Below are 21,569 nucleotides of genomic sequence, written 5' to 3'. Positions count from 1 at the left end.
ACCAACCTCGCACCCTCCCTGGCCTGAGCTCCACCATCTCCCCAACGTACTGGGGCAGGAACCTTCATATCGGGCACCGGGTGCGAGAGGGGCCGTTTCGCTGTGACACGTTCCCCAGTGCGCAGGCGCCGAGTGAGCCTGAGTGCTGACACCGGGACCCCCCGGCCCTGGATGTCCGCGCTGTGTGACGCCCCGGGGGCGGCGCCGCCAGGGCCGCCCCAGAACCCGGCCCACGGGGCCCACCCGCCGCTCAGGTACCGGGAGCCCCCCAGCAGACCTCCGGCTGGGAACCCCCGGCCCCGGGTCCTTGAGCCCCACAACCCCTCGCCCCTAGGCAGGGACCTCTCACTGGGAGCCCTGCCCCACAGCCCCTCCACCTGGGCAGGGACCTCTCACTGGGAGCCCTGCCCCACAGCCCCTCCACCTGGGCAGGGACCTCTCACTGGGAACCCTGCCCCACAGCCCCTCCACCTGGGCAGGGACCTCTCACTGGGAGCCCTGCCCCACAGCCCCTCCACCTGGGCAGGGACCTCTCACTGGGAACCCTGCCCCACAGCCCCTCCACCTGGGCAGGGACCTCTCACTGGGAGCCCAGCCCCACAGCCCCTCCACCTGGGCAGGGACCTCTCACTGGGAACCCAGCCCCACAGCCCCTCCACCTGGGCAGGGACCTCTCACTGGGAGCCCTGCCCCACAGCCCCTCCACCTGGGCAGGGACCTCTCACTGGGAACCCTGCCCCACAGCCCCTCCACCTGGGCAGGGACCTCTCACTGGGAGCCCTGCCCCACAGCCCCTCCACCTGGGCAGGGACCTCTCACTGGGAGCCCTGCCCCACAGCCCCTCCACCTGGGCAGGGACCTCTCACTGGGAACCCTGCCCCACAGCCCCTCCACCTGGGCAGGGACCTCTCACTGGGAGCCCTGCCCCACAGCCCCTCCACCTGGGCAGGGACCTCTCACTGGGAGCCCTGCCCCACAGCCCCTCCACCTGGGCAGGGACCTCTCACTGGGAGCCCTGCCCCACAGCCCCTCCACCTGGGCAGGGACCTCCCACTGGGAGCCCTGCCCCACAGCCCCTCCACCTGGGCAGGGACCTCTCACTGGGAGCCCTGCCCCACAGCCCCTCCACCTGGGCAGGGACCTCTCACTGGGAGCCCTGCCCCACAGCCCCTCCACCTGGGCAGGGACCTCTCACTGGGAGCCCTGCCCCACAGCCCCTCCACCTGGGCAGGGACCTCTCACTGGGAGCCCTGCCCCACAGCCCCTCCACCTGGGCAGGGACCTCTCACTGGGAGCCCTGCCCCACAGCCCCTCCACCTGGGCAGGGACCTCTCACTGGGAGCCCTGCCCCACAGCCCCTCCACCTGGGCAGGGACCTCTCACTGGGAGCCCAGCCCCACAGCCCCTCCACCTGGGCAGGGACCTCTCACTGGGAGCCCAGCCCCACAGCCCCTCCACCTGGGCAGGGACCTCTCACTGGGAGCCCAGCCCCACAGCCCCTCCACCTGGGCAGGGACCTCTCACTGGGAGCCCAGCCCCACAGCCCCTCCACCTGGGCAGGGACCTCTCACTGGGAACCCTGCCCCACAGCCCCTCCACCTGGGCAGGGACCTCTCACTGGGAACCCTGCCCCACAGCCCCTCCACCTGGGCAGGGACCTCTCACTGGGAACCCTGCCCCACAGCCCCTCCACCTGGGCAGGGACCTCTCACTGGGAACCCTGCCCCACAGCCCCTCCACCTGGGCAGGGACCTCTCACTGGGAACACCCCTTCCCAGCTCCACAGCCCTTCCCCTGGGACAGGGACTTCTCACTGGGAACCCCAGGAACAGGGACGTCCATGGGGAAGCCCCCAGAGCCACAACCCCTCCCACAGGTCACTAGGACCCTGCCTTCCCTGGGAAAGCCCCCCATGGGGAACTCTCCAGGGGGGTCTTAAGCCTATCAATCTTCTTCCTTCCCCATCCCCCTCCCTGACCAGATCCCACTCCTAGGAACAGGGATCCTTTCTCTCCAGCTGCCCAGCAGGAAATCCCCACTGCCCCCTTCACCTGGAGCCCCATAATCCCCACCTCTACCCTGGGAATCTGATCCCCAGCCAGAGCCCCCAGGACCCCCCTGCTGCTTGGCAGGGACCTCCCAAGCAGGAAATTCTCCTTTCTCCAGGTTTTGGAGGCCCACAACCCTTGTGATCAGGCCACCCAACTGCCCCAGCTAGGTACCTCCCTACCAGGTAGGGACTGATCATAGTTCCTTCCTGAAATCCCTTCTTCTCTAAGTCCTGGAGCCCATGACAGCTTTATAGGTCAGCTCTCTCCTGAGACATCAGGTGCTGCTTGATGTCTTTGGGCTGTTGGGGGAACAAGGTTTAAAGCCCAGCCCCAGTGGGTTGTAGGATATCATCCATGTTATAATGGACTCCCTACTGCATGAGAAAGGAAAGTACAGGCTGGCGACCACTTCATAGGATGAATGACTGGCAGCTACTCCAGAATCCTTGGGCCTGCTCTCCCTCCTAACACCACCACCACCACCCCCTCCCCGGATAGCATTAGGGCTAGTGATGAGGATGATGGTGAGGAGACTTGGGATCCAGGCCACAGGGGAGGTTGGAACATACATCCCTCTTGCAGCCTGATGTATCTATGCTTCCCCTTCTTGCTCACAGTTCCCAGGAGCTGGCCCAGGAGATCAAAGCCTTCCTCAGTGGTGTGGACCCTGTGCATGGTAACAAGCTGACCATCAAGGAACATGCCCGCTGTGCCATCCTGCTGCTGCGCAGCCTGCCACCTGCACGCAGCGCCGTGCTGGACCATCTGCGCAATGTCTTTGACGAGTATGTCTGCACCTATCTGTTGGAGCTGGAGAGCAGTGAGGGAGGGCTGGGCACCAGGCGGGCTCAGGGGCCCAACCTGGACGACGTTGTGCAGGAGATCCAGAATGTGCTGTCTGAGTTTGTCCGCATGAACCCCAAGGCCTGGGCACCTGTGGTATCAGCCTGGTCTATTGACCTGATGGGGCAGCTGAGCAGCAAGTATGCAGGGCGGCATGGTGTGCCTCATGCCTCCAGCCTCAATGAGCTGCTGCAGCTGTGGATGTCGTGCAAGGCCACTCGGACGCTGATGGACATCTACACCCAGTGCCTGTCCTCCATGATCAGCACCTGCCCCGATGCCTGTGTGGATGCCCTGCTGGACACCTCAGTGCAGCATTCTCCGCACTTTGACTGGGTGGTGGCTCACATTGGCTCCTCTTTTCCCAACACCATCATCAGCCGTGTCCTCTCCTGCGGCCTCAAGGACTTCTGTGTCCATGGGGCAGCCCCTGTCGACCTGCTCTTCCCCACTGCTGCTGACAAGCGGGTGCCCAAGATTGCCTCGGTGGTGGGCATCCTGGGCCACCTGGCCTCACGCCACTCAGACAGCATCAAGCAGGAGCTGCTGCGGATGTTCCATGAGAGCCTGGGACCTGTGCGTGACCAGCAGCAGAAAGCTACGGTGCCCTTCCTGCTGCAGCTGGCAGTCATGTCACCCATGCTGCTGGGGACCATCTCCTCTGAGCTGGTGGACTCCCTCAAGCCGAGCGTGCTGAGCCAGCTGCACCAGCACTTCGCTGCGCTGCCCCGCGAGGACCTGGAGAACATGGTGAGCATCGTGGTGCATCTCATCTGCCAGACGTCAGCAGGGGCCTACCGTATCCTGCAGTTCCTGGTCAACACGGCCATGCCAGCCTCGGTCATCACCACGCCAGGGCTGGCCGTCCATGACAGCGTGCGCGAGGCCTGTGACCGCATCATCCAGCTGTTGCTGCTCAACCTGCAGAAGCTGGTATACAACCGGGGCTCGGCCAGCCTGGGGGATGCTCCGCCCCGGGCTGTGCCCTTCCTGGATGAGCTGAAGGGCCACGTGCGGGAGCTGTGCGTGGAGACACTGCGGCTAGAGCGCAAGCGCTTCCTGTGGCAGCACCAGCTGCTGGGGCTCCTCTCAGTCTACTGCACCCCCAGCTGCGCCACTGACGCCCTCTTCTACCTGCTGACGCTGGCCCGGAGCCAGGAGGAACTGGGCCTGGCCACGCAGCTCTACGCTGTGCTGAGCTCCTGTATGAGCGACCTTCTGCCAGCGACTGTCAAGAAGTGCGTGTGCCAGATCCACATGGGGGGGCTGTCGGAGCAGCACATGGTGCAGCTGTTCAACAACCTGGCGCTGATTGTGCAGTGGGAGGGGGAGGGCCCTGCCTCCATGAGCGCCCAGCTAGGGCCTGTCCTCTCTCTGCACCTCTACGACCTCGGGCAGCTGCTGCTGCATCGCAATCCTGAAGTGGCTGAGGCTGCCTCCCTGCTGCTTTCCGTCTGCCCTTTGCCCCGGGCCATGCGGCCAGCTCACCTGCTTGTCATCATCCGCTCAGCTGTGCACCAGTTCTTCCTGGTGCTGCACCGCCAGTGCCCCACGGGCATCAGCTACAGCACCCGGCTGCTCTCCCGTCTTAGTGGGGCCTCTCCAGCTGCCATGAAGGCCATCCTGCAGCAGCTGGTGGAGGGAGCCCTGCACCCAGGGAATGCCGAGCTCTTTGGAGGCCTGGCCGAGCCGCCTGCTGGGGATGACGCCAGTCTGGAAGGCACCAGGATCTCCCTGTTGGACATCAACCGGCGCTTCACGACTGCCGTCAACTTCTCTGGCAGTGTGTGGTCAGTATTCCATGCAGGGGTGATTGGGCGCGGACTGAAGCCACCCCAGCCTGCCCGGCAGCAGGAGCCTGAGGAGATTGTGCACAATGTCCAGAACTTCCTCAGCCTGCTGCTGCGCTGCTGCCGGGGTGGGCGCTATGGTGCGCCTGAACCCCCAGCCCACACGGCGGCTGTCAACCCCGAGGCAGCCAAGGCAGTGGCCGTGGTGCTGGTGGAAAGCGTCTGCCCAGACGTCACCAACAGTGAGCTGGGCTGGCCGCCCGAGGAGCACACCCGCAGCACAGTGGAGCGTGACATCCAGATTTGCCGGCGCTTCCGCGACAACCCACTGCTCTTCCAGCTGCTGAGGCTGGTGGCAGCCGGCCCCCCAGCCCTGTGCTACTGCTCGGTGCTGTTGCGCGGCCTGCTAGCCACCCTCATGGCCCACTGGGAGGCTTCACGCCACGGTGACACCACCAGCTCGCCATGGCACCTGCACGCCTCCTGCGCCCTGGTGGCCTGCATGGCCGAGGGCTCCCTGCTGCCGCCTGTGCTTGGCAACATGCACGAGATCTTCCACCAGCTGGTGCCCTTCGAGGTGCATCTGCTGCTGCTGAGCGTCTGGGACTACATGCGGGACAACAGCCCCCTCCCCCAGAAGTTCACCTTCCAGGCTGACAAGGGGCTCTTCTTCCGCGACTTCTCCCGTGACTGCGATGTTGGGAAGTACCTCTGCGTGCTGCACAGTGTGCTGCACAAGAACATCGACCGCCTGGGGCTGCTGTCAGGGCGCTTCCAGACCTAGTGCTGCCGCCCATCTTGAGACAGTCTTGGACTCCCCCCACCTCCCAGGGCACAGCCACCCTTGCCATCTTAGGACAGTCCCAGACTTAGCTCCTGCCCCACTCCTAGGACACTGCAGTGCCTGCTTGAGTGGGGGAGATGGGACATTTGACTCTTTTTTTTCTTTTTTTTTAACTAATTAAGAATAACCGTAAAATTCTCCCAGGGTTCAGTGAGGGGGGTCACAGCACCTCCCACCCAGTCCCTGGAGCTGCAGGCAGGAGCTGGCAGTGGGGAAACTTCACCCCCTTGACAGTTTCTCTCAGGGACTGGGAGCTTTTGTTTCTGGTTCCAGGGGGCTTGATGGCCCAGGTTTGGGCTGCCCTGGGGTAGTGAAGGGCCCTGTGCCACCCACAATGAGGCACTGAGCATGCTCAGCAGGTCCCAGGGCCACATCAGCTCACTGCAAGTGCTCCCAAGCTTCTGGGCTCTTGTCTCCTCACCCCCTGTTGGGGGATTACAGCAGGGTCTCTGCCCTGGGACCCAGCTAGAGAAACTGGCTGGGGGTGGGAGGTGAGGGATGCAGATGTGTTCAGTACTTCTGCTCCAGTCTAGCTTCTTCTCCCACTCCCTGGTGCTGCTGAGCTGGGCCTGGGTAGATTCTGTTCCTGCTCTGTTTTTAGAGCTGCTGTGGACAAGGGGGTCTTAATAGAGGGTAGACAGCTGGGGGCCAAAACCAGCCTCCACCTCCATCTACCACTGTTGGGTGGGTTCCACTCTGTGTAGGAGGGGCTGTGTGCTGGAGCAGCCTGGCTCAATCATCCTCTGGGCCACCATCTCTCTATTGTCCGGGCCCACAACCACATCCTGCTTTGGGATCAATGGAACAAGAATTGTCTGAAGACCCCAGCTATTCAGGGTGCTACATCCCATGCTGGGGGCACAAACCCCAGCTCAATCTGCTGTCGCCATTGCCAATTCCTTCTCCTTTTCAAAATAAAGACTGAGAAGGGAATGTTGCCCCTGCAGTTGGTGTTGGGGGTGTGTGGGAGGGTAGTCCCCAGCACCTGCAGCATGGGGGTTGAGGAAGTTGTAGCAGAGGAGGGGAGACGTTGGGGGTCTCTGTGTTTGGGAGAGGTGTGCATGTGGATGGGGCATGAGGGGGCTAGGGGTGTGACTGGATGTGTTGCCAGCAGAAGATGGGGCGGGGGCAGGATGCCTGGGTTCCGCTCCCAGCTCTGCCTCGCACTGGCTGTGTGATGGCAGGGGTGAGGGGGGTAGGCATGTGGCGAGGTAGGTGAGGGTGTGCCACGCCCTGGCTGGCAGCGGAAGCCCCTTCCTCCCGCTATGATTGAGCCATGTCTGTTCCCTGCCTCTTAGCTCAGCCCCCCTGTGTCTGCGTCACGGGGGAGCTGTAACTTCTGCTCCAGCTGCCTGTGCGGTCCCCCCCGGCATGGCTGGGCCCCGGGGGCTCCAGCCAGCCGGGCCCCGCCGCGGAGCCGGGGGTCTGTCTCCGTGCGGGTGACCTGCGGAAGCGGCAGCCCGCCCGGCTAGCCAAGCGCTGCCCGGGGCTGGGCAGGACTGAGCAGAGCCTGGCACGGCTGGGGCAGAGCCGGGATCCCAATAGGGCCAGGGCAGGGGACCCCGCTGGCCGTGGGGGCCTAGCCCAGGCTCGCCCTGGGCGTGAGCAGCAGCCGCTGAGCGTCGCCTTGGCCTGGGGCCCGGAACAGAACGGGACCCGACGCTCATTAATATTCATAATTGGGGCGGGGCCCTCATGAATAACTCAGCAACGAGGCTGGCTGGCGGGGAGGTGGGGGAGGGGCTCAGGCCCCGCCGGGCCAATGGGGAACCGAGCCGTACTGGCGGGGGCGGTGTGCGGGGTCAGGCTCGATCCAAGATGGCGGCGGCGCCGGAGAGGTGAGCGCTGGGGCCGGCGTGGGGACCCGCTACCCAGAACCCCGAATCCCAACCGAGACCGCCCCCGCCCTCCTGCTCCCCACCGTCCCCGGTCCCCCGAGACCGACCCAGGCCCCCCAAACAGCCCCTCCCCCATTCTCCGCCCGGCCCAGGGACCCCCGCCAGATACCAGCTCCTCCCTAAGCCCCCTCCTCTTTGTTCCTGTCCCAGAGGCCCCCCCAATACCCTCTATTTGGCCACCCCCAGAGACCCCCCCCAAACACCACACATCCCCAGCGCTCTGTGCTCAGCCCCCAGAAACCCTCCCTCAGATATTAGCTCTTGCCCCTTACCCCCAAACATCCTCCATTGGCCCCCAACTCGCCTGCCCTGATCTCCTTTTAATACCAGCACCCGCAACCAAAACTCAGGCTGCCCCTTAGACACCAGCTCCATCCACTGGGGTCCAGCCAGAGCCTGCTAACAGGGCCCAGGGGAGTTGGTTCAGAGCCTGGGCTGGCAATGCCTTGGAGCTGTCTGTTCCCGTCTGCTCCCTTGCCTCCTGGGGCGGGGTGAGGGGCTTTTAAGCTCCCAAAAATCTTTTTCCCTCCTCTCCCTGAGCCACCTCTGCCTTTTGCACCCACTGCTGCCCTAAAATCCCCTGTCGCAGTGGATGCTGGGGGCCAGCTGCGGCAGGGAGGGACTGTGGAGGCAGTAGCCCTGGGAGTGGGGGTCTGGGGGCATTGTTCCCCTCCCCAGGCTAATGGGAGGCATTAGCCCTGGTGTCAGGGGGCTCAATATTGGGGCTCCAGGTGTGTAGTGGGTCCGGGTAGGAACGGGTAGGCTCATGTGGCCAGAGCCCTTCCCTGGCCTGTACCTGTGCCAGTGCCCCTCAGTCCTGTTCTGCAGCCCCTGCTGTCCCAGCACTGGGCTCCTCATGCACGGTTCTGCTGGCGCCCTTCAGTCCAGACCCGCAGGGCTGTGAAACCCAGGTGCTGGTGGCAGAGGTTGAGCCTAGCCCAGCTAGCGCTGGGATTTGCCCTGGTGCATGGGGGAAGAGTTCATGCTCTAAGCGGGTGGCTGGCTGGCACTGAGCAGCAAGCCCCGTTCACATGGCCCTGCGGGCTGTGTTGCAAGCGCTTCCTGCAGGAAGCTGCCCTTCGCTCCCTCCACCCCACTGCATCAGGAGCTGCCCCTGCCAGGTAGAACCTCTCCCAGTGCCCCTTCCCTGCATGTCAGAGGGGCCTGTGGGGCAGAGGGACCCAGTAGCAGGCCCTTTAATGAGTCCCATGACTCATCTGGCTTACCTGGAGCATCTACCCTGGGAAGGGGAAACTGGGCTTCTCCCAAGGGTCTGGCAGGATGAGGGGGTCTGCCAGCCATATTTGCCCTGTCCTGAGTGCCAAGTGCCAGAGGTGGATGCCCCTAGGGCAGGACCTGTGCTGAACTGCCCCCTGAGACCCATGTAATGGGGGCAGTGCTGTCTCTCTTCTCCTGGCGCTGGAGTTAACTCTGATGCAGATGCATTAATCCCCTCCAAGCCCCATTTCCCCTCCCCTACCCCCCACACACAGGTGTTAACCCTAGCAAGGGACCAATGCTGTCCCTGGCTCAGGGCAGGTGCTGGAAACCCTGAAACCAGTGCTCCCCCTCTGGGAAACCCACATACAGGGCTGGGCAGGGCATTCCCCAGAGCTCGCCTTCGTCTGACCCCGGCTCTCTTCTAGGCTGGGGATGGCAGCTCTTGTCTGGATGGCCCTTTGCCTTGCTGCTGCCTTTGCTGTGGACAGGAGCAACTTCAAGACATGTGAGCAGAGCTCCTTCTGCAAGTGAGTAGTAGGGCAGAGGTGTGGGGCTGAATCAAGCAAAGGGGAACAGCGAGGGCTGGGAGGATCATGGCCCCCACGCAGGACCAGGAGCTGCTGCTCTCTGGCCTCTCCCCCTTGCACTGGCATCGGGTTTTCGTTGAGGTTGGGCTGTTGTGCAGCTCCCATGCTGGCTTCTCCCCCCAGCTCTCCCCAGGGCAGGGAGCAGAGACACAAACACGCTGCACTGCTGCTGAGATCTGGAGAGAAGGGAGCCAGGCTGAGCTGCTTGCCTGGAGGCTGCACCTGCCACTGGCTGCTCTAACCCTCCCCCCTGTCCCCAGGCGCCAGAGGAGTGTGAAGCCCGGGAGCTCCCCTTACCGGGCGCTGCTGGAGTCGCTCCAGCTCAGCCAGGACTCCATGAAACTGCAGCTTGTCAATGAAGTGAACAAGGTGAGGGGCCCAGCTTGGGGTGGGAGCTCGAGAGACCTGTGGCTAAGCCCTGAAATGCGGGTCCTGGGTGTGATGAGAGCAGAGGCTGGGAGTCAGGATTTCTTGGCAATGGTGGCGTCACACTGGAAGCTGTTCTGGTACTGCTCAGCAGCAACAGCAATGTTGTAGTCGAGTAGTAAGGGGGCCTGGTCCCTGAGCCTCCATGCTGCTGCAGGACACTCTCACCCATGATGAGCAGCATGTTGCGTGATGGTCCTGCTGGGCCAGAGCAAGTGGCAGTGTCTAGCGCAGCCAGCAGAGGTACGTGAGCCTCACCCTCTGGGGCAGGGGCTCGATGGCGTCTTCTCTGGCCAGGTCACATGAGCTGCTGCATCTGGGCAGCTCAGTTCTGGGGCCAAGGTGTGTGCGTGTGCGGGGGGGATCTGTGTGCCCTGGAATGGGCAGGACGCAATGTGGGTGAGTCCGGGGGGGATGGCATTAGAGCTGGAGACTAAAGGCTGCCGAGGCCATAGCTGGTTACTGAGCAGGAACTAGGGTGGCCGGATGAGCTGCGGTGGAGAGGTTGGCAGGAACCTTGTTGGAAAGGACTCAAGCAGGGTAACCCTAGAGCAGCCAGGACACGCAGCCAGACCTCTCTGGAGTCCCCGGGATGTCCCTCAGTTCAGTTCCCTCCAATTGGCATGGGCTTGGCACCCCCGCACTATAAATGTGTGTGTGTGTCTGGATATGTTGTTTTTAATCCAGACACATCACTTCGGATAAGGTACCCGGCCCCAGCCAGGCCTGGTTTAGCCATGGATTGCAGCACTAGATGTTCAGAATACAACTAAAATGTGAATTAATTTAATAATTCCTGTGTAAGAAAATCAGTATTTTATTGGCATTATGGCACCTTCAGGTTTAGGACTAACTACTGCTCCTGGGTTCTGTCTCTAGGTCTGGGAGAGAAGTGGGGTCTAATGAGGCAAGGAGGCCGGGAGCTAGGACTCCTGGGTTCTATTCCCAGTGTTGGGAGGGGAGTGGGGGCAGTGGGTTGGAGCAGGAGGGCTGAGAGCCAGGACACCTAAGTTCTGTTCCCAGCAATGCCCTTCCCCCCTCTGCACAGCAGGATGATGCACGGCTCCCCAGTTCTTCAAAGCGATTCCCAGGGTTCCCTCTGGCCAGGAAGGCTGGCATGTTCCCTGGTGGAGGATGCTGGGGAAGGGGAGGCCTTGGGACTGGTGTGAGGCTGACACTAATTCTCCCCAGGTCCCACTCCTGCTGGAGCTGTGTGGGCTGCAGGGGAACATGACGCGCATCAAGATCAATGAACTGAGTCCGTTGCGCCCACGCTACGAGGTGCCCGATGTGCTGGTGCGCGACCCACCCACCACCTGGTAAGAGGCCTGGCAGGGAGGGGGCCCCCTTTGCTGTGCTTGGGGGAGTTGTGGGGCTAACAGCGGGGGACCCTTGGGCCTGCTCTTCCAGCTGTGCTCACTGGGTAAGCAGATGAGGGGGGATGGGCAGGGGGTCTTCCCATGGCTCTTGCCCTGCAGCCTAGTTGTGTCCTCCATCCATATCTCTGTCCTCCATCCCCTCTCTGCTGCCCCCCAGGCTGGCAGTGACGGGCCGGGATGAGAATAGCGTGGAGCTCTCACTGGGCGACTCTGGACACAAGCTGATCCTGACAGGGAAGCCATTCCGCATGGACCTGCTGCAGGGGCGGGAGCTGGTGCTGAGCGTCAACCCCCGCGGGCTGCTGCACTTTGAGCACCTGCGGCACCAGAAGGACTCGTGAGTACCAGGGGGAGGGGAGCTCTGGGCCCGTCCAGCCCGTATCTCTGGCAGCTGTGAGTGCCTCCCCGCAGGTGGGGCTGTGTCCCTGAGAGCCACCGGGGTTCTGATCCCTGAGGGGTGACCAGCTCCCATTCAGCTTAGCGTGCTCAGTCCAAGCCTCTCCCGGCAGGGGCATGTAGGGGGCTGGGCCAGAGCGCTGGCTGCAGGGGGAGCTCCCAGCTACTCCAGCCCTGGCCTCTCCCAGCATGGGGGCGCTATAGTGAGGCATGGTCCATGTTCAAGCTCTTGGGGAACAGCCCAAACCCCTTGATTTCTTCCCTCTGGAGACCATGGTTGGGGGCTGGTTCCCAGGGCTGGTCGCTGGGGGCTGAAGGGGACAGGGGCTGGGACCTGGCCCCTTGCTGTGACTCTGTTAGGAGGCACAGCTGGGAGGGGGAGCAGTCCCTGCTGCATCTGTTGTGCTCCTGGGGGCACAGGGCCTGGTGAGGGGCAGATGAAGGGGGGGCGGGGATCTCTGTGTCTGGAATTCCATGCACTGACTCTCGCTGTTTCTGTTTTGTTGATTGTGCCTCCCCCGGCCCCAGTTTCTCGGATAAAGTTAGTAGCTCGGTCGGTAGCTTGTGGGATAAGATCAAGAGCCTTTTCCATAGGTAAATCCACAGCTTCTGCTACTGTCTCTGACCCCCACAACCCGCCCGTAGCCGGGGGCTGTAGTACTACAGCTGGGGAGCCCTGGGGCAGATCCCTTCCTCCTCCCCCACCATGTCTAGATTTGGGGAGCCCTGGGGCTGATGCTTCCCCCTCCTCTAGTCCCAAGGGGGTGGTGTTCACCCCCTGCCTCATTGCCCAGGGAGTCGCTCCCTCGGAGCACTCCCCAGACCCTCAGTGATTTAATCCCTGCCCCCGTTGCAGGCTGTGCCAGGCAGGCAAGACACACCCAGGGAGGGAGCTGGTAGGTGCATGGGACCCCCTAGCTGCTCAGGGCAGGGGCCTGCTTGGGCAGCCACCTGCAGAGCTATGGGAGGGTGACATGGGGGCTGTGTGGACTTGGACAGGTAGAATCTGTTTGTGGGTTGTTTTCTCCCAAGGGGCCAGGTTGGGGAGGGGCTTTGTCCCCCTGGGGGCCAGGCAGGGCAGTGGGGTGGGGGGGGGGGGCGTGTCTCCTGGGGAAGGAAGGAATGGGGATCAGGTGGGGAGATGGGCTGTGCCCTGCCCCAGAGGCCATGGAGGGGGAGTGGCTGGTGCAGGGACAGGTGAGCCGAGCCCAGCCCTGCCCCCCTCAGACTGAATCCAACCTTCCAGTGAAAGCTGGCAGGGAAGGGGCTGCCCTGGGGCTGCGAGACACCTGGCACTGTCCTCCCCCACAGTGCTACTGTAGCCCCAATCTGAGACTCTCTGAACCCCCTTTACACCAGTCTCCGCCCCTCTCTCTCTGTAGCCACCCCAGGCCTATAGCTCTGTAGGACCCTGCCGGTGGCTGAGATGCTTGCTCTCCCTTTGGGCGATGAGACCTGCTCCCGAGTGTGTTAGCATGGGGGACCCAAACCCCTGGACTGTGAAGCAGCAGGGGTGGGGGCAGCACCCTCCCTGGCATAGGGGAAGACTCTGTCCAGAGGGAAAGAGTCAGATCGGGGGGCTCCCTGCAGAGTCTGGGAGCATCTGGGCTGGGCTGTCCCCTCTCGCCCTCTGTCCCCGCTAACCTGTTGCCAGCCTGTGTGTGAGTGGTTCCTGCTTCTAGAGACTAATGGTACCTGCCTGCCCTGGAGATGCTGCTGTGCCCAGCTTGGGGTGATCCCTGGCGCTGCCGTGCCCTGGTGGTGCCCGGGGCAGGTGCTGAGCCGCCTGTTCTTCCCTCTGCCTTTTTCAGGGAGGAGCCAAAGGAGCCAGCCCCGGAGGGCGAGGCAGCGGGGAAGGAGCCAGAGCCAGCTGTGCCTGGGGACGAGGAGTCCAGTGAGAAGAGCACAAAGGTGTGTGCGAGAGAAGGGGACTTGTGTGGAGCAGGGAGTGGGGGCCCTGTGCAGAGACTTGGGGGGCTGTGGTGGGGAGGACTTGTATGCAGGCAGGTGTAGACCCTCTGTGGGAGTGGGGTGGCTGAGCAGCAGCTGTGTGGAAAGGCATGTAGAGGCCTTGTCTGCTGTGCCCCGTGCATGTGGGGCCTGGCCTGCTCCCCCAGAAGGGTGCCCTGTGCCTGTGAATGGGGGCTTGGGGCCTGCTCATCCCTGCAGCTCCCTTGTCTAACTTCCATCCCTCTCAGTCAGAGGAGGTGCCGGACAGACCGGACGGGGCTGAAGAGGAGCTGGGTTCCTGGGAAGAGACATTCAAGACCCACACAGACAGCAAGCCCAATGGTGAGAGCCATCCTGACCCCACCACACGGGGCTGGACAGGCTCATTGCTCCAATCTGGAGCAGACGGGTTACTGGGCTGGATGGGCTCATTGTTCTGATTGGGAGGTGGGGGGCGGGGGGAGATTTAACTGGGCTAGATGGGTCCATTGCTCTGATCCAAGAGGGGTAGGGATACTGGGCTAGATGGGTCCATTGCTCTGATCCAAGAGGGGTAGCGTTACTGGGCTAGATGGGTCCATTGCTCTGACCTGGAGCTGGGGGGTTGCTGGGCTGGACAGGCCGATTGGTTGTGAGGAGGACCAGTGCCCCTGCCTACCTTGCCCCCTAGAGCCTTTTGCTGTGGTGTCACTGGCAGTGGGAGTGTTGCTGGACCCCAGCCTGCACAGCAAGCGTGGGGGCACGGTGCTGGGGCGAGGAGGCCCCTTTCTGGGCAGGTCCTGGCGGTGCCGTGCTGCCCTGGACCCCACGGGCTGCTGAGAGCTACAGCGTTATCACAACCCCTTCATTCCAGGGCCGACCTCGGTGGGGCTGGATTTCTCACTGCCTGGCTTTGAGCACGTCTATGGGATCCCGGAGCACGCCGACCACCTGCGCCTGCGCACCACCGAGTGAGGAGGGGGCCCGTTGGCGCTGCAGGGGGGTTCTGTGCCTGTCTGGGCCCATGGGGGATGCGGGGTGCTGCCTCTGTTGGGGCTGAGGAGAGGCTGAGGGACTATTGGGGGAGGGGGTGCTGTTCCTCTCAGGGGTGGGGAGGGGCGGGGCAGTGACCTGATGTGTCCCTGCAGGGGGGGTGACCCGTACCGCCTCTACAACCTGGATGTATTCCAATATGAGCTGTACAACCCCATGGCGCTGTATGGCTCCGTGCCGCTTCTGCTGGCCCACAACACCCAGCGCACCCTGGGCATCTTCTGGCTCAATGCCGCCGAGACCTGGGTTGACATCAGCTCCAACACAGCTGGCAAGGTACGAGGGCACTGGTTCCTGCTGGGCTGGCAGGGCGGGGTTCAGAAATCGTCTGCTGGGGGGCTGGCTCTGGAGGGGATAGTGTGTGTCTGTGGGGGGGGGGGGGGCACAGCTCTGTGTGGAGGTAGTTCCAAGTGGGGGGGGAAGGAAGCTGGCTCCAGTGGGGTACTGAGGGGTCTGTGTGGGGACGGGGGCTGGCTCTGGGTGGAGGGCAGTGAGGAGGTTGGAGGGGGACAGTGGGGGAGCAGGTACTCCCCTCCCCCCCATTGCTGACGGCTCCCCCTGCAGACACTGTTTGGGAAGATGCTGGATTACATGCAGGGCGGTGGTGAAACCCCCCAGACCGACGTGCGCTGGATGTCGGAGAGCGGCATCATCGATGTCTTTCTGCTGCTGGGGCCTGCGCCCACTGATGTCTTCAGGCAGTACACAGCCCTGACGGGTACAGGCCTGGGGGTGGGGGGGGGTTACCCAGCCCTGACGGGTGGGGAGAGGGGGATACATGGCCCTGGTGGGTATAGGAGAAGAGGAGAGTTTACTTGGCCCTGATGGGGACAGAGAAGCGGGGATGGGGTTGTGTGACCCTGACGGGTCCAGGTGGGGAGGGCTGGGTCAGGCCAGGCTAGGGAGTCGCTGCACAGCCCTGTCAGCAGGGCTGGGTGCGAGGGGAAGGTGGCTCCACGGGAGGGTGGGGTGCCCATGTATTGGTTCCTATTTCCCCCAGGTACACAGGCCCTGCCCCCGCTCTTTGCCATGGCCTATCATCAGAGCCGCTGGAACTACAATGATGAGGATGACGTGGCTGCCGTGGACGACGGCTTCGACGTGCACGACATCCCCTGCGATGTCATCTGGCTGGACATCGAGCACACCGATGGCAAGCGCTACTTCACCTGGGACCCCAACAAGTTCCCCCAGCCCCGCAACATGCTGGGGCGCCTGGCCACCAAGAGACGCAAAGTGAGAGCCCCGCCGGCGCGCCCCCCCCCCCCCACCTGACTTCTCTGGCACCTGTCCACTGATTCCCCCCCGGCCCCCTTTTCTCCGGTGCCTGCCCACAAACGGTCCTCACCCGACTTCTCCAGTGCCTGCCCACCAGTGGCGCCCCCCCTCCCGACACGACTTCTCCAGTGCCCCCCTCCCGACACGACTTCTCCAGCGCCTGCCCATCAACGCACCCCCCCCCCCAACCTGACTTCTCTGATGCCTGCCCACCAACATCCCACCGACCTGACCCTACCCCGCCAGCGCCTGCCCACCAATGCCCCACCGACCTGACCCCACCGGCACTCTCCCGACCCAACTTCTCTGGCCCCCACCCAGTAAGGCGCCCGCCCCCTCCACCTGACAACCCCCCCAACCCGACTTCTTCGGCGCCCACCCACCAATGGCCCCCTCCCTGACCCCACCAGCGCCCACCTGCACTCCCTGATCCTACTTCCCTGGGGACCTCAGTCGGTTCCCCCAGCCCTGCAGCGTCCCGAGCCAAGAGATAGAAGGGAAGATGTCCCCACCACCTCGAGACACTGGGGCAGCTGCCGGCCGGAGGCCCCGTGAGGCCCCTGCAGGGGTACATAGCCATAAGCCCAGCCCCGAATGGCAAGGAATGCCCTGCCCCGCCTGACCCCCCCCTTGGACTGTGGGGGTACCCGGTTCAAGTCTCTGACCCCTCCCCCCAGATGGTGTCCATCGTGGACCCACACATCAAGGTGGACAGCGGGTATCAGGTCCACAACGAGATCCGCTCCCGTGGCTTCTATGTCAAGACCAAGGATGGCAGTGACTATGAAGGCTGGTGCTGGCCAGGTGAGCTGGGGGTGCTGTTGGGATGGGGGGCAGGGCTGTGGCCCGGGACAGGGTGGGGGTGGGGCTGGCCAGGAGCAGGTGCCAGGCAGAGTGCTAGGCGTGGAGCCCCTGGCGTGTCACTAATCCTCCCCTTCCGCCCCCCCAGGCTCGGCTGGCTACCCCGACTTCACCAACCCTGAGATGCGCGCCTGGTGGGCCAGCATGTTCTCCTACGACCACTACGAGGTAGGGTGGAAGTGGGGCTACGGGCGGGGAGTGGAGCTGTGGGGTGAGCTGTCCCCACACTCGGGTTGGGGGGCCAGCATTGAGCTGTCCCTTGACTCAGCAGCTTTTCCCAGGTGGGGCAGGAGGACTGTGGTGCTACCTGTGTCTCATTGCCCCCCATCCCCAGGCCTCCATGGAGAACTTGTACATTTGGAACGACATGAATGAGCCATCTGTGTTCAACGGCCCCGAGGTGACCATGTACAAAGACGCCCTGCACCAGGGCGGCTGGGAGCACCGTGACCTGCACAACCTCTACGGCTTCTATGTGGTAAGGGGGCGGGGAGTCCTTGGGGGGCACTGCCACCTGCACAACCTTCTATGTGGTGTGGGGAGGCACCAGGAGTGTTGGGAGCTCAAGAGCCTTCAGACCTTTGCGGGGGAGGGTTGGCCCATGGCTCAGGGGGATGGGGAAGTCACCCCCGTGGTGGGATCCCAATGAGTGGGGTTCCCAGTGGGGGAAGAGTGTCACTCACCTGGGGTTGGGGATTGCAGCCCCATGGTAGGCTCCCAGGGGGGTTGGGTTGCCTCAAGGAGTGTGGAGGTCCCAGTTGGGGAAAGGTGTTGGCAGACTCTGCCAATTACCCTCACAAGGTCTCTCTTTTCCCTCTGGCAGCAAATGGCGACAGCACAGGGACTGGAGCAGCGTTCGGGGGGCCTTGAGCGCCCCTTCGTGCTGAGCCGTGCCTTCTTTGCCGGCTCCCAGCGCTATGGTGAGTGGGTGGGGGGAGCTCTGCCCCCCAGTGCCCTTGTGGGGGTAGTGGAGAGGCTGTGGTGGTTTTCAGGGGACCCAGGACTGAGACTGTGAGCTAGGATAACGGAGACAAAAGGATCCCACACAAACCAGAAGCGGCACCCGCTTTCTTGAGACACGTTGCAGGCTGATCTGGCGAAAGCCCTTTCCACTCACCCCGAATATCATTTGCAGCCTTTCAACCAAGGCTGGTTGTGATCCTGTTTTCATGAATGTGATTGCACTGCCCAATTGCTTCCTATGTGCAGGAGAAAGGGGGGGCTTTTTGCCACCTTTTTATCCCCCAAATTTCCTTGTCTGTCCCCAGGGACACCCCGTGGCAGTGTGCCACCTCCCTGTTGATTTCATATCCCTCCCCCCTCTCGACTTCATAGGCAATCGGCGCGTCTGCAGCATTGGCTTACAATGCTCCATTTACATGCCACCCAAACGCCAGGTGAACGCATACCTGGCGTCGTGGGAAGCTGTTGGGCAGCTCTGCCTGGGTATCATCTGGCAGACTGCATGGTCAGTCTCCGCAGGTACCTCACGTCGTATCTCCAAACGTTTCACACCAATAGCCATGACCAGCCTGAGCCTAGCTTTCGTTTAAGACTTGGCATGAGCGTTTTTGTTGCACCAGACTGCACATCCCATGATCGGGGGAGTCTTGTAAACCCCTTGCCAGTTGGGGGCACAGGGGGACTGCTCTGTCCTCACCCCTTTGTCTGGTGCCCACCCCTTCGCAGGCGCGGTGTGGACGGGGGACAATGCGGCCGAGTGGGACCACATGAAGATCTCCATCCCCATGTGCCTGAGCCTGGCCCTGGTGGGCATCTCCTTCTGCGGAGGTGTGTGTGTGCATGGGGCGCAGCTGTCTGCGGGCAGGGCTGGCCTTGGCTGCTCTCCTTCCAGGCTGTGGCTGGGGGTTAGGGGTTGGCAGGACAGGGAGATGGGGGGCAGTTGGGGGTCAGACTGGTCACTCCTACCTTGGCACTGTCTCTCAGTGGGTTGGGGGCCTGAGGGGCTTAGGGTCAAGCTTTCACCTCTGGTGCTGGGCGGGGCAGGGGAGTGTTGGGGTTAGACCGGGCTCTCTCTCCACAGCCCCATCCATCTCTTAGGGGGCAGGAGGAAGGTTGATGGGGGACATTGGGGCCTGGGGTCAGGCTGAGCACTTACCTCGTCCCTCTCTGTCCTGCTGCAGCTGATGTGGGTGGCTTTTTCAAGAGCCCGGATGCGGAGCTGCTGGTGCGCTGGTACCAGGTTGGCGCCTACCAGCCCTTCTACCGGGCCCATGCCCATCTGGACACTGTGCGGCGTGAGCCCTGGCTCTTTGGGGAGGAGAACAAGGCCCTGATCCGTGCCGCCATCCGCCAGCGCTATGCCCTGCTGCCCTACTGGTACACAACCTTCTACCACAGCTACCGCTCTGGCCAGCCTGTCATGAGGTGAGCAGAAGTTGGAGGATGGAGATCTTGGGGCACAGACATCGCTGGATAGTGAGGGATCTCTTGGGCTAGGTAGTTGGGGGGCTCTTGAGTCAGGGGCATGGCTGGGAATGGAGTGGGAGCACCACTGGAGACTGAGTGGGTGGGGCACTGCTGGTGAGCTCTTGGGGGGGGGAACTACTGGGGAAGGCACCATTGGGGAGAGAGTGGGGGACCTCTTGGGGTGAGGGCATGGCTGGGGATGAAGTTGGGGGGAGGCGTTGCTGAGTAATGGGGTTGGCTCGGGGCAGGGGCACTGCTCATAAGAGTGCAGGGGCTTGGGGGCGCTCGTGGAGGTCAGGGTGTGGTCCCCCTCATGCTCTGCTCTGTTCCAGGCCGCTCTGGGTGGAGTACTCTGATGACGTCACCACCTTCAGCATTGATGACCAGTTCCTGATCGGTGAGTGCCCAACCCATGGGGATCCCTGGCTGGGGGGTAGGTGCTGCCGTCCCCTCCCCCCCATGTCCTTACTGCTGCTGACCTTGCTGTGTCCTCCTCCCAGGTAACGCACTGCTGGTCCACCCAGTGACAGAGCAGGGTGCCCATGGCGTGCAGGTCTACCTGCCTGGCAAAGGAGAGGTGAGGAGGGAGGCGGCTCATTGTGGAAGGGCAGCGGGATGCTGAGAGCTGTGGGGCGCTAGCTGTTGACACCCCCTGTAACCTCTCCTCTCTTGGCAGGTTTGGTATGATGTCCACTCCCACCAGAAGCACCATGCCCCCCAGACGCTTTATGTGCCTGTCACCATGAGCAGTGTGAGTCATGGGGGAGCATCCTCTTTCAGGAATGGGACATGGGGCCTTCCCTTCTAGGGGGCTCTGGCTCTGATCCAGCTCCAGGGTAGGGGGGTTGGCTGGCTTAGGGTGTGGGCAATGGGACACAGGGCCTTTCCCCTCCAGAGGCGTGGCTTTGATCCAGCCCCGGCTAGGGCCACTGACCAGTCCTCTCCCTGCAGATCCCTGTGTACCAGCGAGGCGGGAGCATTGTGCCGCGGAAGGAGCGGGTACGCCGCTCATCGGACTGCATGTACCACGACCCCTACACGCTCTATGTGGCGCTCAGCCCCCAGGTGAGTGATGCAGGGCCCCAGGGTGGGGGTTTCCTAGTAACCCTGCCCCTGTTTACCAGCTTCTGTCTCCACACAGGGTACAGCGGAAGGAGATCTTTTCATTGACGATGGGCACACATACAACTTCGAGATCAAGGCCCAGTACCTGCACCGCCACTTCAGCTTTGCCAGCAACACTCTGACAGCCAGGTACCCACGTGGTGCCGGCCTGGTACTGCTGCCATCCAACCCTGTCCCACCGTGATGGCTGGTACCCACGCTGCACCACCACAGGGCTGGCACCCCCTCTTCCCAAATGGCACAGTCCCTCCCAGACTGCCGGGTAACCTCCCTTCCCCCCACATACAGTGCTGGCCTAGTAGTGCTGCCCACCCTGGACAACCTGATACCCCCATGACACTAGCCTGCCCCTGTTCCTTCCTACCACCATGCTGGTGCCAGCCCGGCTCTGCCCCCTATCCAGCAGCCTCTGACCCCCAGGCTCTGTCCCCTTTTCCAGATCGGCGGATTCCAAAGGCATCTTTGAGAGCCCAGCCTGGATTGAGCGGGTGGTGATCCTGGGAGCGGGGAAGCCAGCCGCCGTCTTCCTCAGACAGCCTGGTGAGTGGGGGCACAGGGCCAAGGGACCTTTGGGCTTCCTGGTCCAGTCATGGGGGATGGCAGTAAATGTCCTGTGGGGCTTGGGTCCAAGTTGGGGGGTGGGGGAGAGTGCTCCAGGGACCTCTCCTTTCTAATGGCTGCCCTGCCCCCTCCCCTCCTGCAGGCATGGCTGAGACACGCCTGGATTTCCAGCACGAGCCGGAGACCTCTGTCCTGACTCTGCGCAAACCTGGCGTCAACATCGGAGCCAACTGGAGCATCTCCCTGCGATAATGCCGTGCGGTGGGGGTGGAGGGGGGGGGCTTGGAGTGAAGGATGATGTTTCTTTTCTCCCCCCTTCCCCCCCTAGGATACACCATGCCCAGGCAGGGCTGAGGCCTTGAGCCAGCAGTACCCCACCCTTCTCCCTGTGTCTCAGGGCTGGTCTCCCCTGTGAAGGGCAGACAGGGGAGTTCTGACACCACCACCCCACCCCCAGCCTTCCACAGTATAGGGGTGGCAGGGGCATGGGAGTACCTAGCCCCTACCACCCTTATCTTTCTCTGAGCTGCTTTATAGACTAATTTCTAGCAATATTTGCTCCTGGTTCTGAATGACAAATCCTTGGGCGAGGGACCAGGTTTGTGTGTTACAGCCCTACACCCCTTGCTGCTCAGAGGCCCCTTCTAGTAGGGGTGGGGGTGGGATGGACCGGGAGGGGAGGGGAGTAGCTGCCCAGTCACCAAGTTCTCCAGAACATTTAGGTGCCCCTGGCCGAACCGTGGGACCAAACACTTTGGCTGGCCTGATCCTTTGACACCCCCCTTCCTGTCCTAGATGGACTGACTCCCCTCACACACGCTTCTGGCTTCCCTTTCTCTAGGGGTGGTCCCTCATCTAACTCAGCCTGTCCCCCAAGTAACACTGCTGGACCAGAAG

The 21,569-nt window shown here is 62.8% G+C and overlaps 2 protein-coding genes across 3 annotated transcripts; both read left to right on the top strand.

Moving 5' to 3' along the window:
• Positions 1-70: 70 nt before the first annotated feature.
• Positions 71-6,556, top strand: INTS5 (integrator complex subunit 5). Its single transcript, XM_073352115.2, has 2 exons — positions 71-254; positions 2,669-6,556. The coding sequence occupies exons 1-2, from the start codon at positions 172-174 to the stop codon at positions 5,466-5,468; spliced, it is 2,883 nt and encodes a 960-aa protein (XP_073208216.1). The 5' UTR covers positions 71-171; the 3' UTR covers positions 5,469-6,556.
• A 710-nt stretch (positions 6,557-7,266) lies between these two features.
• On the top strand, positions 7,267-20,925 carry GANAB (glucosidase II alpha subunit). Of its 2 annotated transcripts, XM_073352106.1 has the most exons (25): positions 7,267-7,366; positions 9,073-9,174; positions 9,495-9,603; positions 10,852-10,979; positions 11,197-11,376; positions 11,964-12,029; positions 13,247-13,346; positions 13,634-13,727; positions 14,239-14,335; positions 14,513-14,693; positions 14,982-15,135; positions 15,418-15,653; positions 16,373-16,499; positions 16,645-16,724; positions 16,891-17,034; positions 17,380-17,476; positions 18,246-18,347; positions 18,701-18,944; positions 19,319-19,383; positions 19,487-19,563; positions 19,663-19,737; positions 19,938-20,051; positions 20,128-20,240; positions 20,551-20,651; positions 20,815-20,925. In XM_073352106.1, the coding sequence occupies exons 1-25, from the start codon at positions 7,347-7,349 to the stop codon at positions 20,922-20,924; spliced, it is 2,916 nt and encodes a 971-aa protein (XP_073208207.1). In that variant the 5' UTR covers positions 7,267-7,346; the 3' UTR covers position 20,925. The 2 variants fall into 2 exon arrangements, with proteins under 2 accessions (XP_073208207.1, XP_078709804.1); XM_078853678.1 differs by lacking the exon at positions 11,964-12,029.
• Positions 20,926-21,569: the final 644 nt, after the last annotated feature.

The sequence above is a fragment of the Lepidochelys kempii genome, chromosome 7, assembly GCF_965140285.1.
Source record: "Lepidochelys kempii isolate rLepKem1 chromosome 7, rLepKem1.hap1, whole genome shotgun sequence".
Lineage (NCBI taxonomy): Eukaryota > Metazoa > Chordata > Testudines > Cheloniidae > Lepidochelys > Lepidochelys kempii.
Note: the sequence above shows the minus strand (reverse complement) of the source record. Positions and strands in the feature narration are given on the sequence as shown.

Excerpts from the sequence above, each read along its gene's own strand:
- INTS5 (XM_073352115.2), top strand. The coding sequence starts at position 172 with ATGTCCGCGCTGTGTGACGCCCCGGGGGCGGCGCCGCCAGGGCCGCCC. Across the intron at positions 255-2,668 it reads GGGGCCCACCCGCCGCTCAG|TTCCCAGGAGCTGGCCCAGG; the intron begins GTACCGGGAGCC and ends TCTTGCTCACAG.
- GANAB (XM_073352106.1), top strand. The coding sequence starts at position 7,347 with ATGGCGGCGGCGCCGGAGAG. Across the intron at positions 17,035-17,379 it reads ACCTCTACGGCTTCTATGTG|CAAATGGCGACAGCACAGGG; the intron begins GTAAGGGGGCGG and ends TCCCTCTGGCAG. Across the intron at positions 18,945-19,318 it reads TCTGGCCAGCCTGTCATGAG|GCCGCTCTGGGTGGAGTACT; the intron begins GTGAGCAGAAGT and ends GCTCTGTTCCAG.